We start from the raw sequence: 16,822 nt of genomic DNA on the forward strand, positions 1-16,822 counted from the left end.
GTAACATTTCTGCTTCTGCGGAACCGGCCCAACTCTTCCTTTCCGCATCTGCGCTCAAGGCCTCGCATCTGCGGGTGCGCAGATGCGGCCAATTCTTCGCACCTGCGTTCCCAGCCTTGGCCTTCCATTTCGGCATCTTCGGCTTCCCCAAACGCACTAGCGGCCTCGCACCTGCGACTCTTTCTTCCGCAGGTGCGAAAATAGCAGTAGTAGCAGCTTCAGCTGCATTTTCCAACTTCGACATATCCGTTAACCACCCGAAATCTCCCCGACGTCCTCGGGACCTCAACCAAAAATATCAACAAGTCATATATCAACAAAAAAATTAGTCGAACCTTCGAATCACTCAAAACAACATCAAATCATCAAATTACCCTCGGATTTAAGCCTAAGAACTTCTAAATTTCCAAATTCGGCAATCGATACCGAAACCAACCGAACCACGTCCGAATGACCTCAAATTTTGTACACACATCAAAAATGACACTACGAACCTACTCCAACTTCCGAAATTCCATTTCGACCCCGATATCAAATTTTTCACTGCCGACCGAAATCGCCAAATTTCCAATTTTGCCAATTCAAGCCTAATTCTACCACGGACCTCCAAATCACATTCTGAACGCGATCCTAAGTCCAAAATCACCTAACGGAGCTAACGGAACCATCAAAATTCAAATCCGAGATCGTTTACACATAGGTCATCATCCTGTTGACTTTTCCAACTTAAGGTTCTAAATAAGAGACTAAGTATCTCATTCCACTTCGAAACCACTCCGGACCCGAACCAACTAACCTGGTATATCATAATATAGCTTAAGAGTATAAAGTAAACAGAAATGGGAGAAACAACCGATCGGGTCGTTACAGTAGGAGTTCCAATAAGGTTTGTGTCATCAACATATACGGTAAGTACAACAAATTCCGATGTTGTTTTCTTTATAAAAACACATGGAAAAATGGCATCATTTATATAACCTTCCTTTAATAAATACTCTCTAAGGTGGTTATACCACATTCGTCCTGGTTGAAAATATTTCCCAGGACTTTGAATTATGCGCGTCAGGCATTTTAAACCCTTCGGGATTTTTCATGTATATCTCATTATCAAATGAGACATAAAGGTAGGTTGTAACCACATCTATTAAATGCATGTCAAGCTTTTCATGGACAGCAAAACTAATGAGATAACGAAATATTATTGCATCCATAACGAGTGAATATGTCTCTTCATAATCGACATCAGGCCTTTGTGAAAATTCTTGAGCAACAAGGCATGCCTTATATCTTTGTACCTCATTTTTCTCATTCCTCTTACGTAAAAAGTCCCATTTATAACCAACATGCTTAGGTGTTTGGACTACATGCCCAAAAATTTCACGTTTCGCAAGTGAATCCAACTTGGATTGGATGGCTTCTTGCCATTTTGGCCAATCGCGTCTTTGTCTACATTCTCTAACAGATTGAGGTTCAATATCCTCACTTGTTACAACCCATATTTTCGTACGTACGAGTACGTCGTAAGTCAATAGATGTAAGCTCAGAAATGAAATCATATTTGAAAAGTTTACAAAGTAAGTTAATCATATTACCTCGGAGGTTACAAATATTGAAGATCATGAACAACAAGTACAAAGATGGTTGGAAGGTTCAGAAGCTAAAGGAATTGAAAAACATAATGTTTCGTCGAAAATCGACAAATTGGGAATGTTATAGCATGTACTTTTGGAGTGAGACCAGGGTATTTAACATAATAAGGAGACTATGTTATGAGTTATGTTAGTCGCATGATAGTCGTGTGTTATATTTTGAAGTCAAACGAGTGGTGGAACAAAAGTCGATGAAAGTTATCACAAGTTACGTTCATAAGTTTTACTGAAACTTTGGGTCCAATGTAACTGATATTTTCTCCTAATATACGTAGAGTTATGGGGTGTTCCACCCATCAAATTAAATATCTATGAGTCTATTTTCCAACGCATTAAACCGTTTGTCAATACGACATCAGAGTAGAGAGATATGAGAGTTTTTCCGAGACTGCGCAGACTATCACCTACTTGCTTAAACGAAAATCCAAAAACTGGGCCTGTTCGGGTCATCCATAAATGGGCCAATTCGGGTCGTTCAAAGAGGCCTTTTTAAATTCCTATCCCCTTCATATATTAGGCTGATAATAGGAAAAAATAACCAGACTTAATCTCTGTAAAAATCCTCCCAAAAATTTCCCACAAACCCCAATTGATTTTCTCTCCCTTTCAAGTTCTAATTGGAGGTAAAGCCTAGAGTTTGAAGAACCAAGATAGGAGCTGAGTCATCCAACAAATAAGGTAAGTTTACTGCTCTCTTTCATCCATTTTTTTCTGATGTATATGCATAGTAAGTCGTTCTATATTTATAAGAACTCATGGGACGGTGATCGGAAGCCGTGAGTTTGAGTTATTCACTTGTAGCGGACTGTTTTGTGAACTGCTTTATGGATTGTTTTGTGGTGCTGTTGGGCAGCATGTTTTACTACTGTTTCTGGAGTTTTGGAGGAGGAAGGGTGTGGAGAAACACCACATAAATGCAGGATGTTGGGCTGGTCGTTCATCGTAACAATTTCGGGTTATTGACACTACTACGGTGGTCATTTTGTGTATGAAGAGATTGGGTTGTGTTGAGCTGTTTTGTAGTATTGTGTGGTGTGCATAAGGTTGGAAACTAATATATATATGTTGTTATTGTTGTTTTTGGTGTTGTGGTGTTATCTTGAATTTGGAGGAAGTAAGGATTATAGGGGAGATGCTGTCCGTTTTAATACAAAATAAGCTTGTCATTCGTTATGCGTTAGTTGTACCTTTCGTAACTTAATGATAGTATTATTATCGTTGTTGTAGATTAAGGTGAGAAAGGCGAGTTCAAGTTGGTGATTAGAAAGATTGTGATAAGGTATGTTAAGGCTAAGCCTTCCTTCATTTTGGCATGATCTCGTAGCTACATGTGTTAGTAATGAGACAAAAAGAGAAGTTCATATTCATGAATTTATTCACACTATTCTAGTCTCATAAGTTACAATATTATTCCTTATCGAGACTCTATATTCAATTTAGTATTGTCTTCTTCCAGTCAAGAGAGCAGCAAGCCTATATATACAGTATTACAGTATTTTCATTACCATCGAGTTATAATCGATGGGCAGGCCCCTATTGGGCAACCTCTGATCAGATGGTAAGTTATATACCGAGCCTACTGTGGCCGAGCGCCTATGAGCGAGCCCAGAATGGCCGAGATACAGAGCCTAGTATGGCCGAGCGCCTATGAGCGAGCCTACTACGGCAGGGCAGTTACACATACCGAGCCTTATAGGGCCGGACAACTATTTTACCTACTATATGGAGAGAGTTGAGTCAGTATCAGCAGGTAAGCATATCTTCAGATTATTTTTGACTCCCAGTTACATTCCGTTATTATATCATCAATTCAGTTTCAGCTTTCAGTTATTTTGTTTCCTTACATACTCAGTACATTATTTGTACTGACGTCCCTTTGCTGGGGACGCAACATTTCATGCCTGCAGATCCTGATAGACAACTGGATAGACCTTCCTAATAGACAGAGCTGCTATTATTGCTTTTTCACTTGTTAGCACCATTAAACAGTGAAATCGGGATATGCTTTCATGTACTGCATGGATTCTAAGCTTGCATTGTTTGCCTGATGTGTGTGCACTGCTAAAGAAAAATATTGTTACACTTATGATGAATTTTCATTACAATGACTACTATTTATATAAAAAATTGTGATTACATGATATTTATTTACTAGAGTACAGAATAGTTACATGTGTTTTTGACACATTATACTTAACATACACTTTAATATTTAACACTTGGTAAGAATTTATTAGTACGGAGACTGTTAAATACTAAAGCAATATGCCACATTTGAATTCACACCACATGTATATGTATGTAAATAATTATGAATTGGTCAAAGGCTGAAATATTGCTTAAAACGAATATACTAGAACTCTATTTAATCGAAACGAACTAACACTATTTCATAAAATAAATAATACTAATTGATATTAATGGTTACTACTCATGTAAAGAATTGTGATTACATGATGTTTATTCACTACATACGACAAAAATAAAATAAAAAAATTACTCAATCATCTTTAACCACGGATCCATCACCGATCAAGTGGTCTATTTTTTTATCGGGGTGCTCAAAGAAGTCTGGCACATCTAAGTGGGTGATGTCAAATTCATTGTCATAGACGAAATTAACTTGAGGGTCTTTATTCTTTAGAGACGCTTGATAAAACTCAACCAAATGTCTTGGTGATATTTAGCATTCAATTTCTGAACCCTTTGCCTTTGGCTTCTCATCATTCCCTTTCTACTTTTGGTGGTTATTTTTCTTTGGGGGTAGATTAACACCAGGAAAAGTTCTTCCTTGGCCAGGGCCACGACATTTTCTACGCTTGGCATAATAGGAATACACCTCATCAACTTCAGACAATGGTATAGACCCAATGGGTCGGTTATCGTGATTTCTCATGAGAAAGTCATTGTTTCATTCAGTCACAAAGAGAAGAGAAATCAACTCAGAGTATTTCTTGAAACCTTTCTCTCGATATTGCTGTTACAGGATCATATTGGAGGCATAAAACGTTGTGAACATTTTTAAGCAATTCACAGTGAGTGATCCTATCTCCACAGAGTTTCAATTTAGAAGTAATTCTGCACATCGTAGAATTATATTCAGAAACAGACTTAAAATCTTGGAGCCTCAGATGAGACCAATCATAACGTGCTTGTGGAAGTGTGACCAAAAGCCATTGTCTCAAGTTCCTTATTCTATGTTTTGAGTTGTTCCCAATAAATTCGATTGTCCCAAATAAGTAAAGTGTTGAGAATTAAGTATTCAAAACGTGTTCCGAATGTTCCTAACACATTATGTTATCCTTTGGGAATATGTTCAAGAATGATATGTGTATTAAAATGCTATGTCTTTGAGTTGTGTTTCAAATAAAGGTTATGATTCCAAATTATGTGATAAAACTCAATATGCTTAAGACTCTTAATTGCTTATATGTGTACCTAAAGTCTTGATTGGAAATATCTTACTGTTGATAACCTATAAAGATGGTTGGAAATGAAATAAGTGAATTGGAATATAAAGTGTGGCCAATGTACAAGAGTGAAAGTTATACTTGTGACCAATGGTGCCAATGGAATTAAAAGATGTGAAAGAAGTATGAAATGCGATGATTGATATAAGTGAAAGTTATACTTGTGGCCAATGGTGCCAATGAAATGAAATGATGTGAGAAAGGTTATGAAATGAGCCTTGATTCAACTATTCCGAATTGACTTCGAAAATAGAATTGCCTAAAATCAAGGCATTAGCACAGTCTTGGGTAGATGCTTTATTTTTATCTTTAATGGCATCTCCAGGACCCATTGGATCTAAATTGATTTCAGCATCTAACACCCATGACATATAGTTCTTACTCGAAAATTCAAGGGCAACGAACTTTTGTTTTATAATATCAGTTATAGTTAAAAGAGGAGAAAAAGTATATCTTAGTGTTCTCAAAGAGTTTCCTGAGACGGCAGAGTCTTGTTGCTGATAATTGAGGAAAAATAAATTTTGTCCGCTATTGAAGAAGCCTGAGTTTTGAAATTGAAAAGCTTAATATAATTCTTTGGACTTTAGATTCGGGTGGGTATTATTAAAACTTGTTTAAAATGCTTGTAAGAATTAGAACCTGATTTGAAGTGATTTTGGTGGCTGCTTTAAGTGTGATTCTGCTTGAAGCCGGTTTTGGTGGCTGCTTTGAGCGTGTTTCCGCTTTGAGTGTTATGGTCCTATTTGGGCAGTTAAAATTGGGTGCAACTTTCAGCCTTTTATAGCTTAAATAGATAGTTATTGTAATTATTTAATGGATGTGATTCTTAATGGGTATATCAAGTTAATATCTTTGGTTACGTAGGTATTCCTGAATTTTTCTCAATTTTAAATGACAAAAGAAGGATTCAGCTTATTGGGCTCAAATCAATGGATATCTACAAATTGGCAAGTCCAACAACCTCCTACTCAACAAACCTAGGTCAATCTTTTGAGGTCCAGATAAAGAAGTCCAATAAAACATTAAAGCTCACTTTGAAGGAGAATCGGTTGTTATAGTCCGTAAAAAGGCACAACCAAAAGTAGTATGAAACTCAAGCAAGCCCATTGGACATTAGTAGAAACCCTTTGAATCAGTTTTATGTAGTACAAAACTTCAAGTTAAAGAAACAAAAATTCGTTAAAATCATTAAGTAATAGTAAAAGATAAAATTCATTAAGTCATTAGGCATAATAAGTTTTGGCAGGATATGTGAATAAAATCGAAAAACTGGTAATATAAAGGTCAAAAGGTAAGTGTTGCAATAGCTGTTTTGCTTTGCTAATACATCTCCATTTAACGTAGCATGAATATAGGTTGGGCAATATTATTCAGTTACGACTAGAGATGGACACAGAAAATGGAAAACACAAATGCTTAAACCGACGAACTAAGTTAAGTAAACTATTGTTTTAGGCTTCAACTGGGTGTTGACTGTTCTTATTTTGATATTTTAAAAAAGGCATATATTTCGATACGTTTATTAATTTTGGGCTGTAAGCTGCAATTCTTTAGGCACACAACATTTAGAAAATTCATAAGAACCGCTTATAACTGGCAACAAAAAGGAGAACAAAGAACTTTAATCTCCTGAAGAAACTTTAATGTATCAAACGAAAACAGAATATGTTCCAGTTTTCTGAACTGCAACCCCTTCAAAAGAATTAGGAGGACAAGGGCCGTGACCTTCACCAAACGACGCAATATGATCTTTCAACGACCTCTTGTGCTTAAAATCCGAACCACAAACGCAAAGCCAACGTTTCCCACAATTTTTCTCGTGCGTTCTCCAGTCCCCTTTCACAGCCAAACACTTGCCACATTTCCTGCATGCAAAACGCTTTGTCCCGTGCTTTCTCTTGTAATGCGTTTGCAGTGTTCGAAAATCTTTCAGTGGCTTAGCCCTTGGGTGATTTATGTTGTTCTTGCACCCTTCTTCACAACAGTAGCATGGTATCCCTAACATGGCTCTTGGTTGTGTTCCCTTAAGCGATTCTGGTCCTTTTCGATACTGCGAACCATGGCCCCACATATGCATCTGCTCGTAAAATGAAATGGTTGAATTATTGATAAATGACATTATTCAGGAATACACTTTGAATGTTGAGACTACATATTGATTAATTTCTGGTAGTAGATGGCATTAAATAACGATAATCGCAATAATACATTATCAATGTATATAAGTTAAACCTATAATGGAATATTTGAAAAAAGAATGAATGCTTCTATGAAGTTTTGAGGCATGAAAGAGTGCACCTGAAGATTGTTGTAGCGATTGAAAGTTTTGTGACAAATGTGACATGAAAAATGGGTGAAGCCAACCAAAATTTGTGAAGGAGTTGGTATCCAATATTGGGTGCCTGCTGCCATATTTCCACCTCCTTTGCTATGATCAATTAGTATATTAGTAGAGGCCTTGCTGAAATTTGGAAGACCAATGTGTAACGCAACAGTCAAATCATCTTCTTTCTCAGGCCAGTTGCAAAAATTAGGGTTTTCTTGATTATTGGATAGTCGAATTTCTTTTTCAGATGACTGAGACAAGCTAAGGAATTCAAATGCATATTGGGTTTTTTCTGCAAAGAAATCAAACGGTTCAATCTGATTTTCAACAGTAGAAGATGAAGCCATATATGAGCGCTCCATTCCGTGCGTATTTTCTTTTATTAAATGATAAACCTAGTATGAGTGAAAAGAATGGAGCATCATAGGATATCCAAGGTGTTTTATAGCCCCAAAAGAGAATGTTTGTCCTTAGGTTTAATTTTTATAGTTTAGCTTTAAGAGGTGAAAATTCAGAGAAAAGGACACTGGAGAAAATGCGTTGGTCGTTGAATGTAAACATTAATTTGTTCTCTAATTTGTTTTAACGGAAGGGATAGTTAATCTCAGCTGCTTGTCAACTTTAGCTCCTTATGGTATGCAATGTAATAGATTTAATTAGGGTGGCCCGTGGCTTTCTAAAATTTGCATGAGCCTCACTGCAGTGGGATTTAGAAAAGTGGCAACATCTTAATTAGTAGTAACATTGTTTAATTTTTCCTTCTTTGATAATTCAACATCTTCAATTGTTGTAGCTTTGCAGATGGGAGATGATTAATTAACTCTAATTGCTAATTAAGGACCGAAAATCACAAAAAGGATCTCTCACTAACGTTCATATCCTCATTTTTATTAGTAGTGGTTTTCACATTGAAAAGAAAAGTCAATTCTTCGACAGGCGTGTGCTGGGAAGCAGGCAACCTTAATTTAAAGAGTAAAACTTTTAAAAATTTTAGCATTGAACCCATTATATTTTTAAAGATAGGGGTTCATATCTACTATTTTTGCAATTTTAATGAATTTTTACATAAAATATTTTACTCTGCGTCGAAAGTTATGGGATCAATTGAACCCGCCGAGTATATGCTACATCCGTCCATGGTGCTGAGGAGCAGGCAACCTTAAATATGTAGTGTTAAGCTTAATTTGATTGATCGACGAACCAACTGTATTTAATTGTAAGTGTGGATTCAATTGAATTGACAAAAGTGGAGATAGTGTGGTGGAATAAATTTGAGAAATGCAGGTATCACAATTAGCAGGCATTAGTACAAAGAATATTGTAACAAACTTGCATAGGTCAACCATGAAATAACTACGTGTTTAGTTGATTATAGTAACTTAGTTCCAACAATAACTCGACGAACTGACCCACTCGCTTGCTACATATGACCTGAACCACTTACTTTTTGGATGCAAGTGTCGTGGAATTTGAAATATTTACTAAGGTATAGTCTTTCCGCATGGAATTTCCTAGTGAAACAGGTAGGAAGGCAGACCAGGGGCGGAGCTATGTTATCCAAGAGGAGTCAATTATACCTTTTCGTCGGAAATTATATTATATTATAAATAGATCATATTTACTTTTTTTTTAAATGTGCATATATTATATAATTGAATTTTCTTAATTTTTTTGTGTATTTATTTCTTTATATTTTGATTCCCCTAATTAAATCCGGTTTGCACATATATCCTTTTAAGATGTAAAAGGATGCTATGACTTGAAATCTCCATTGGGGTATTTTTTCCAAGAGAATTTATCCCTTTGTATCCCTTACGAGGTTCACATTGAAACTTGCTTGCAAAGGTCTTCTATTGATCTGATAATTGCAAAGGTTTTGCATTCTGTGATTGCCATCTAATTCAGCTGAATATGAGTAATTCGTTAGGGAGTGTTTAGTATGACTGAAAAATATTGTTATAAAATAAGTAATTTTTTTTGTGTTTGATTGCCAAAAAGTACGTAGTTTCAAATTAACCTTCCTTATATTTTGAAAAAGTCATTTTTCTTCATAACTATCTAAACAATTAACTTTATATTCTTAACTTTATTTAAATATTATTATCATTCTTTAATATTTAAATATTTCATGAAAACAATATCCCTAACATTCCATTAGATAGGCTAAAAAGAGCTCCGTAATCTTAGGCATCAGTTGCTTATGATTTATGGATTGGATGAAAACAATTACACAGAGTGTCTTTAATAAACTTTTTTTTTTCATTTCTGGTCTTTTACTTTTTGTGATTCCGATCTTAAAAGGAACAAGGAAATAAAGAAATGATAAACCAATAACCACATATAGGAAAAAGATCAAAAAAGAATATAATGGAGAAAGAAATTAATAAGGGGGTAAATATGTCATAATTCGTTATTGAGGGCTTAATATTTCCGTCCTACTGTTCGTACAGTAATAAAGGATGTTTAGTAAAATGAAAAATAAATAAATGAACAACAATTGAAATGTTTTCCTTGTTTAAAAGGAAAAAGAAATAAGAAAATAAAAAAAAGATAAAGAAAGAAGAGAGGAAGTGGCCATGTATCTGAGTAGTCCATCTTTACCAGCCATTGTTGTTGTTGAGATCAATATTCCTCTTGAGTATTCAGCTGGATACATAACTAAGCATGGACCAAGAAAAATTATGGATAGATTTTTTAAATAAAGTCATTGAGGTTGAGGACGAGACATCGTTAAACTTTTGTTAAAGATTGTACAATATTTTTTTATTTTCACCAAGCATGAGTATGACTGATAATATGGTTTGATGATGAGCTTGTACTCTCTTTTTATGTGTTTGGGCTCTCAGTAGTCACAGTCCCAGCTTCTGTTGTTTCTCCTGAGGTTTGCTGTGGAATCTGTGAATCTGCCAGTTTACAATGGTACAAAAAATATATTAATCGTAAAAGAGTTTAAGTTATATACATATAAGTTACAACGTAATCAACCACTGTTACAAAAATAAGTCTCATATCTCAATGGTCATAGAGCACTAACATGTCACACAATTAATAAACCAATAACCTGAATTATTAAACCAATAACCCTACTTTTGGTTCTAGTTATTGGTTTTACCCGAATTATACGCAGCCCTATAGTGTTGAGTTGGACTCTTATATGTAAGCTATGCTAATTCTACCTCAAATTTATGTGGGATAACAAATATTCAGCAATGTTCAGTTACCTAAGAGATGCGTAACTCAATCCTAAGTTCCTACCAGATGCAAAATATACAGTCAATAGGAGGTGTAGGTCCGTACGTGGAAACATTTGAAACATGTTACTGACAATTTTTTTGACCCAATAATTGGAGTTGCAACATAATTATTAGTACAATTTAAATCATATATACATGTTCATCTCCATATATAGTTCAACTAAGAGTTCTTAAATATGTTTTAGTCTTCCTACGCACATATTAGTAATTCACGAAAAGAAAAGAAAAAAGTGCAAAAAAATCTTTCCAAATTATATAATCAATCTTGTCCACCACAGCATAAAAGAAAGAAATAAAAGATCCCCATTGGATCTCCCAGATGAGGACATGCACTGAACAAACAATAGATCACTACTTACCATGTTGTACCTAAAATAGCACAATTTTTTTTCTAAGGGGTAGTGGGAATTCATATAAATTCAGCCACTTGATTCATTGCCCATTTAGAACCATGCATTTTATCTAGTCTAAGATTTGTATGACCATTCTCACATGCAGTTACTGTTATTTTACACTCAGAAATGCCTCCCTGGCATATGATTTTCATTTGACCCATTGATAGATCACTGCCTTCCCAAGACAGCTCATGTCACATGCTTAGATTTCCCCACATGGCCCGCAATATACCCTTTACCTTAAATTACTCTTATACCTTTCCATATGTTGCATAATATTTATACACTTATTATTATTACTATAATATACAGTAACCGTATTATATACAGTATAATTTAATATTTTCTTTCTGCAACTTCACCTAATGAAAACCTATTTATGTAGTTTTAATTTATCAAGTTACATAACATGTTGTTTCTCACATTTAAATGTGATGTTAAAGAAGAGTTTTAACTTCTATACACTTGTACACTATGAGTCATCCAAAAGAAAACTATAGGTAACAGTCCCTAAGTGGAAATAGTAACCTCGAACTAAGGTAGGTTACATGTTAAAATAACTTGATACTAAGCTCCCGCTATATACTATCAGCATACATAAACTAAATTCTATCGTAAAGAGACTTACCAGTAGTAGGAGAAGGAAATTGAAGCCTCGTAGCGGCAGGAGGAGGAGGGTGTAGGAGTAAAGGAGGAGGAGGGGGAGTGAAAGAGGAGAAGGAAGCAGCAGCAGCAGCATCGGCGGGCAACGGAGTAGTAGGATAATAAAGATAAGAAGCTGCAGGTCCGCCTTGAAAACGTTGGGGGTGAGCAGAAAATGTTCCCCTTGATCCCTGCATGGAATATCCGTAATAATATGGAGACGATGAACTTCCATACATTTGCTGATAATACTGTGCTTGCTGGTACTGTGGGTTGTACATTCCCTGTTCATTATAATTTCCCTCATGTCATTATCATACATATAACCTTTTTTCATTTTCAGTTTGATTATAAAAGAAGGAAAATTCAAAATATTGAAAGACTAAGGGCAATGGTACTGACTTGGTGATAATAATCAGGAGGATAGGTCGCATACCTGCAAAATATTTACAAAGCAAAGGGTATCATTTAGAAATTTTCTTGGTTAGAGGCATATAAAGTAATTTATAACAACTTCTTAAGGAGAAATCGCTGAAAAGAGCATATCAAGTGATCAAGTTATGGTAAAAGGTAATAGACAAGTACTCTAATAAGTGGAGTATTTTTTTTTTTTCAAAAAATATTTTTCACTAGCCAACTAAAGACCAAAAAACATTTTTCGAAAAAATATTTTTCAGAAAATGACCTATGTCCCAAAAAATATTTTGCATACCAAATGTACCAGAATCTTATTCCCTCAACGTTCATTTTGCTGCATATATCGTTCTAAAGGAGTGTTCAGAACCCTAACATTTTTAGTATATTTCCAAATTTCTAGTTCATCAATTTGTCAACTAGGAACCCTTGAGTTTCCCGGGACTTGAATGTTGTAATTGCCTAGACAAGCGAATCTAATTTTAACCGCTAGAAAAGTAACAATGAAAATGGCCCCTTTGCTTAATAACTAGTTGCATACATAAAGCTGCAAACTCATTACAATTAATGTGATTAAGATCCATATTAGTAGTACTTTGAAACTAATATGGAACTAGTGCAAGCAGCTTTCACGTAAAAGGTACCCTAGAAACAGTAGGACTCTTACTATAAAGAACGTACTCTCAACGTGTTATAACAAGGTAAGTGAGACAAACAATGGAGCGACAAGCACCCCTTGTACAACCAAAACAAGGGCGTAACAAATGTTGTATGTACGTGCACATAAATGTAAACGTACCTTATTTATCATGTTTTAATTTTTAGTTAGCCACACATGGATATATTATATTGTAGTCGCATTTCTTGAAGATTTGGTTATGTTTTACAGATGACAAACGTAGGGGTATAGCAAAATAATGTTTGTGATAAGATAGGAGAATAAAAAGTTACTAGAAACGACACGAGAAAGATCAACCATCCAAAGTGATGATTGAAAAAGGAAGCAATTTGGAATGCGGAGGAGCGGGTTGAAAGAATGCAATATAATGTGCATGTCAGAATTTCATATGTTGTGGTATAATATTGCTGGTTACTTTCTTCTACTCGTGCTACAGTATTATACTTTATGATACATATAACAATCACGCCTTGTTCAAAGTACAAGGAAAATAAAAAAGACCAAGCTAGTGTCTTTGTTCAGCCTTTTATCTGTCACAGAAAAAGAGAGAGAGAGGACGGAAAATTATTATCGAAAGTAAACAAAACCACTGTCCATTATTTGCGAGAATATCGAAGCCCTGCCAACTAGTTCGTGGGCATGCAAAAATGGTCGGATCATTAAATTAAATGGCCACCAAAAAAAATTGAGTTTTTCACAAAGGACTCTTTGTATCTATTTTGCAAGCAATAAAAAATGCAAGGAAATGTTGAAATAGGTGAAGGAAAGGTATCGATAAACAATACAATAAGAAAAATATCTATTTGATTATAAAATTCAAAAGCAAGTAGATTTAAAGTCAAAATGGCTCTAATCAGCATTACTTTCATCTCTCATTTTCAAAAAACAAGAAAAGGGAAAAAGTAAGGTTGAAATTTTCTTGATAAAATGGTATCCAAAGTAAAGTGCGCTCTTCGATAAATCATACTACTAGTAGTTATCTTTCAAACTATTTGAGCCCCTTCTAAATTGAAAACCAAAGGAACATTCTTATGTTAAAAGTACACCACTTATATGTTTTAAGTTTAGACGAGCCAAAATCCAATATTAAGGACAGAAAAAAAGAAAAGCATTACACGTTGTCTGCAACTGACAACTCAGTGCATAACAGTCACCATTCACCAATTTATTTATTATTGATCTGCCTATACCAACCTGCATTGAATAAAATTACTAGATGATATATAAATATTTATTTTCATTTGTATGATTATATAAAGGCATACGACAACATCAATGAGAGGTTTTCTCAGTTCTAATACCACTGGCAATGCCTGCCATTTTTATCACCCATCTTTTTCATTCTGCAGTATATGATCAGATGATGGACCATTATATTTTTTTCATTTACTAGCATAGACTAACAAAAAAAGCATCAAATAAATAAATTAAAAAAGGAAATTAAACGAATTAATTAACTTACCCATATGGTGAATATATCATAGGAGTTGCAGGTGGTGGAGGGAGTGGCAATGGTGGTGGTGGTGCTGGTGCTGCCACCCCACTATAAGATGATGATGTTGGTCCTTGTGGTATTCCTCCTCCTTGATAAGGATTCCCTCCTTGTCCCCTACCTATCATAATTAACACATTTTAAGGTTATTTATTATTTCATCTAAAATATATTATGATAAAAATGTGGTGGTTCTTTTATCGAGAAATAAAGTTTGACTAGTCAAATAAACAATCAAACAGAAAAGTTGAGTACCTCGAGGTGGTGAAGGACGAGGCCGTCCAAGAGAAGCAATGTTACAGTTTGCTCTCCTCCCATCAATTACTGGGTTTGGATTCTCACATGCTCTTCTTGCTGATTCTGGATCACGATAAGTTACCTGTGTCCGTCCACACAAAACCATACATTATATTGATCAGCAAATGATCGACTAATTAAATCAAAAAATGTGAGAAACAATAGAACTTACGAAACCATAGCCTTTAGATTTGCCAGTGTTCTTGTCAGCAATGATGACAGCTTCAAGAATCTCTCCAAATTGCTCGAAATAACGTCGCATTATATCAGTTGGTGTTTCCCAAGCCAGACCACCAACAAAGACTTTTGTGTAAGTTGTATCCCCAAAGGGTGATCGATAATGCTGATAAGCCATTGCATATATCTAAAACTTCAACTGCATAAAAATGTAAGGTTGTTTTTGACTTGTCCCTTAAGCAAAGAAAATATGAATTAGCATTGAATATTTATTCACAATATCGAATGGCTATTGGCTAGGGCGTTCCGTTGTTAACAATGGCATAACTCCTGTACCACCTTCTTCTTTCTCTTGTAATGTGTTTTTTACTTTGCTAGCTTTTTCTCTCTCTTTCTCTCTGAATCTTGCAGCAGAAAAGGATCATGGAGAGAGAAATAAAAGGGTAGGAACAAATATAGCTTAGTGATGTTTATAGCTATTGTTTTGGCTAATATGTTTAACAAATAAAAGTGAAATAAAAATGTTATAAGAGGAGAGAGGGATTCGACAGCTGCAAACTCTCAAGGCAGAGGGGAGAGAGGGGCCTTAGAGCTACAATTTAAAGTTTATGGGTTCCGAATTTGTTATTATGGCGAAACTCATTTTATTTATTAGATTTACAGTCAAATATTTATACATTATTAATGAATTTTCTTATATAAATACAAGATCGAATAAAAATTACTGGATTCGTCCGAACTCGAACTTTATGCCCTAAGAGGGGTGGGGTGGGGGTAATGGCTTTGGGTAGCGAATGACAGCTGCGAGACTAGAAGCACTTGACTCTGTCCTCTCTGTCGTAGCATTAAAATACCCTCCCCTTCCTATCAATAGTCTTCGTGTTCTTTCTCATCTCTAGTTGTCTTTGCGTTCTCTTCTTGCTGTTTTCTTTTGCATAATTTGGCCTGTCTTAACTCTTAACTCTTTCCAACTTATCATTCCTTTCATTTCTTTTTACATTATTGTATTATGTAATTATTGTTCTTATTCCATTTTATAATCAAGATTTTGTTGAATATATAGGAGTAGTAATATTATTTTAGTTTGTATAGCATATGTTTGTGGAATTTTGATGATAATGGGGGTCCACAATTTTTAGGATTGTATAAAACTTTTAGTATCATTATTGATGACGTTGTACTAGTTGCAAGACCAGTTGGGAGAATCGTATTCCCTCATTTGGTTAAACCCTAACGACCACCCACATCTAGTTTTTATTGTGCACTAACCAAACTAAGGCCTTCACACTCAATGGTCCACCTTACCCAGCATTTACCGTGATTGTGGTTTATAACATGGTTATTTTGAGCCATTTTGCCCTTTTCGCTTCCCCTTTTGTTTTTGTGTTTAATATTAATTCTTTTCGTTTTAGATATTAGCACGCAAGTCATTTGTTTGGCAAAACTCAAAAGGTTCTAATTTACCCTTGAAATATTTGTCTTACATTTGCCCGCCATTAACGCACCTAGCGGTTCATGAAAGTCTCCACCCTTACTATCTCGGCTCTACATTCGCTGTGGTGGCACCACATAAACATACAACAGATTCTAAATTTACCCCTAATATACTACATAATGGTTTATGTATCCTCTGCAATAATATTAGCAGCCCTTGAACATTGAAAAGGTTTAATGAACAATTGAAAAAAGTTCAAATATAACCCTATTATGCATGATATTTATCGTCAGATTAAATTTTTAGCCATGAAAAAGTATCAACGGGAGAGACATATTTAAGACGAAAAATAAGGAGGAGTCTAACGGGAGTACACAAAACCACAAAGGTTTTAGTTTGCAGAATAATAAGAATAACACAAATACAGAATTAAATATTAAATTCCTTAAGATTGTTAGTCCCGCCAATATTGCTGTATTTGTAAATAATAATTCTGCAAAATATAAGTTATCGTAATGAAACAGTAATTAATTCGAGCCCACTGAATTCACAGTGTTTCCTTAAGGAATTTAATCCCCTCCTAGTACCCAAG

General features: G+C 35.1%; 2 protein-coding genes across 2 annotated transcripts; both read right to left on the bottom strand.

The window, feature by feature from the left end:
* Window positions 1–6,655: 6,655 nt before the first annotated feature.
* Window positions 6,656–7,884, bottom strand: LOC107775860 (protein TRANSPARENT TESTA 1-like). The gene is made up of 2 exons (XM_016595652.2): window positions 7,418–7,884; window positions 6,656–7,196 (listed from the first exon to the last, which is right to left on the bottom strand). Exons 1-2 carry the CDS (start codon window positions 7,805–7,807, stop codon window positions 6,768–6,770), a joined length of 819 nt encoding a protein of 272 aa, XP_016451138.2. The 5' UTR covers window positions 7,808–7,884; the 3' UTR covers window positions 6,656–6,767.
* Window positions 7,885–9,825: 1,941 nt separating this feature from the next.
* On the bottom strand, window positions 9,826–15,290 carry LOC107775859 (uncharacterized). The gene is made up of 6 exons (XM_016595651.1): window positions 14,791–15,290; window positions 14,577–14,700; window positions 14,292–14,442; window positions 12,139–12,172; window positions 11,723–12,020; window positions 9,826–10,348 (listed from the first exon to the last, which is right to left on the bottom strand). The coding sequence occupies exons 1-6, from the start codon at window positions 14,971–14,973 to the stop codon at window positions 10,272–10,274; spliced, it is 867 nt and encodes a 288-aa protein (XP_016451137.1). The 5' UTR covers window positions 14,974–15,290; the 3' UTR covers window positions 9,826–10,271.
* Window positions 15,291–16,822: the final 1,532 nt, after the last annotated feature.

Source organism: Nicotiana tabacum, chromosome 12 (genome assembly GCF_000715075.1).
Source record: "Nicotiana tabacum cultivar K326 chromosome 12, ASM71507v2, whole genome shotgun sequence".
Lineage (NCBI taxonomy): Eukaryota > Viridiplantae > Streptophyta > Magnoliopsida > Solanales > Solanaceae > Nicotiana > Nicotiana tabacum.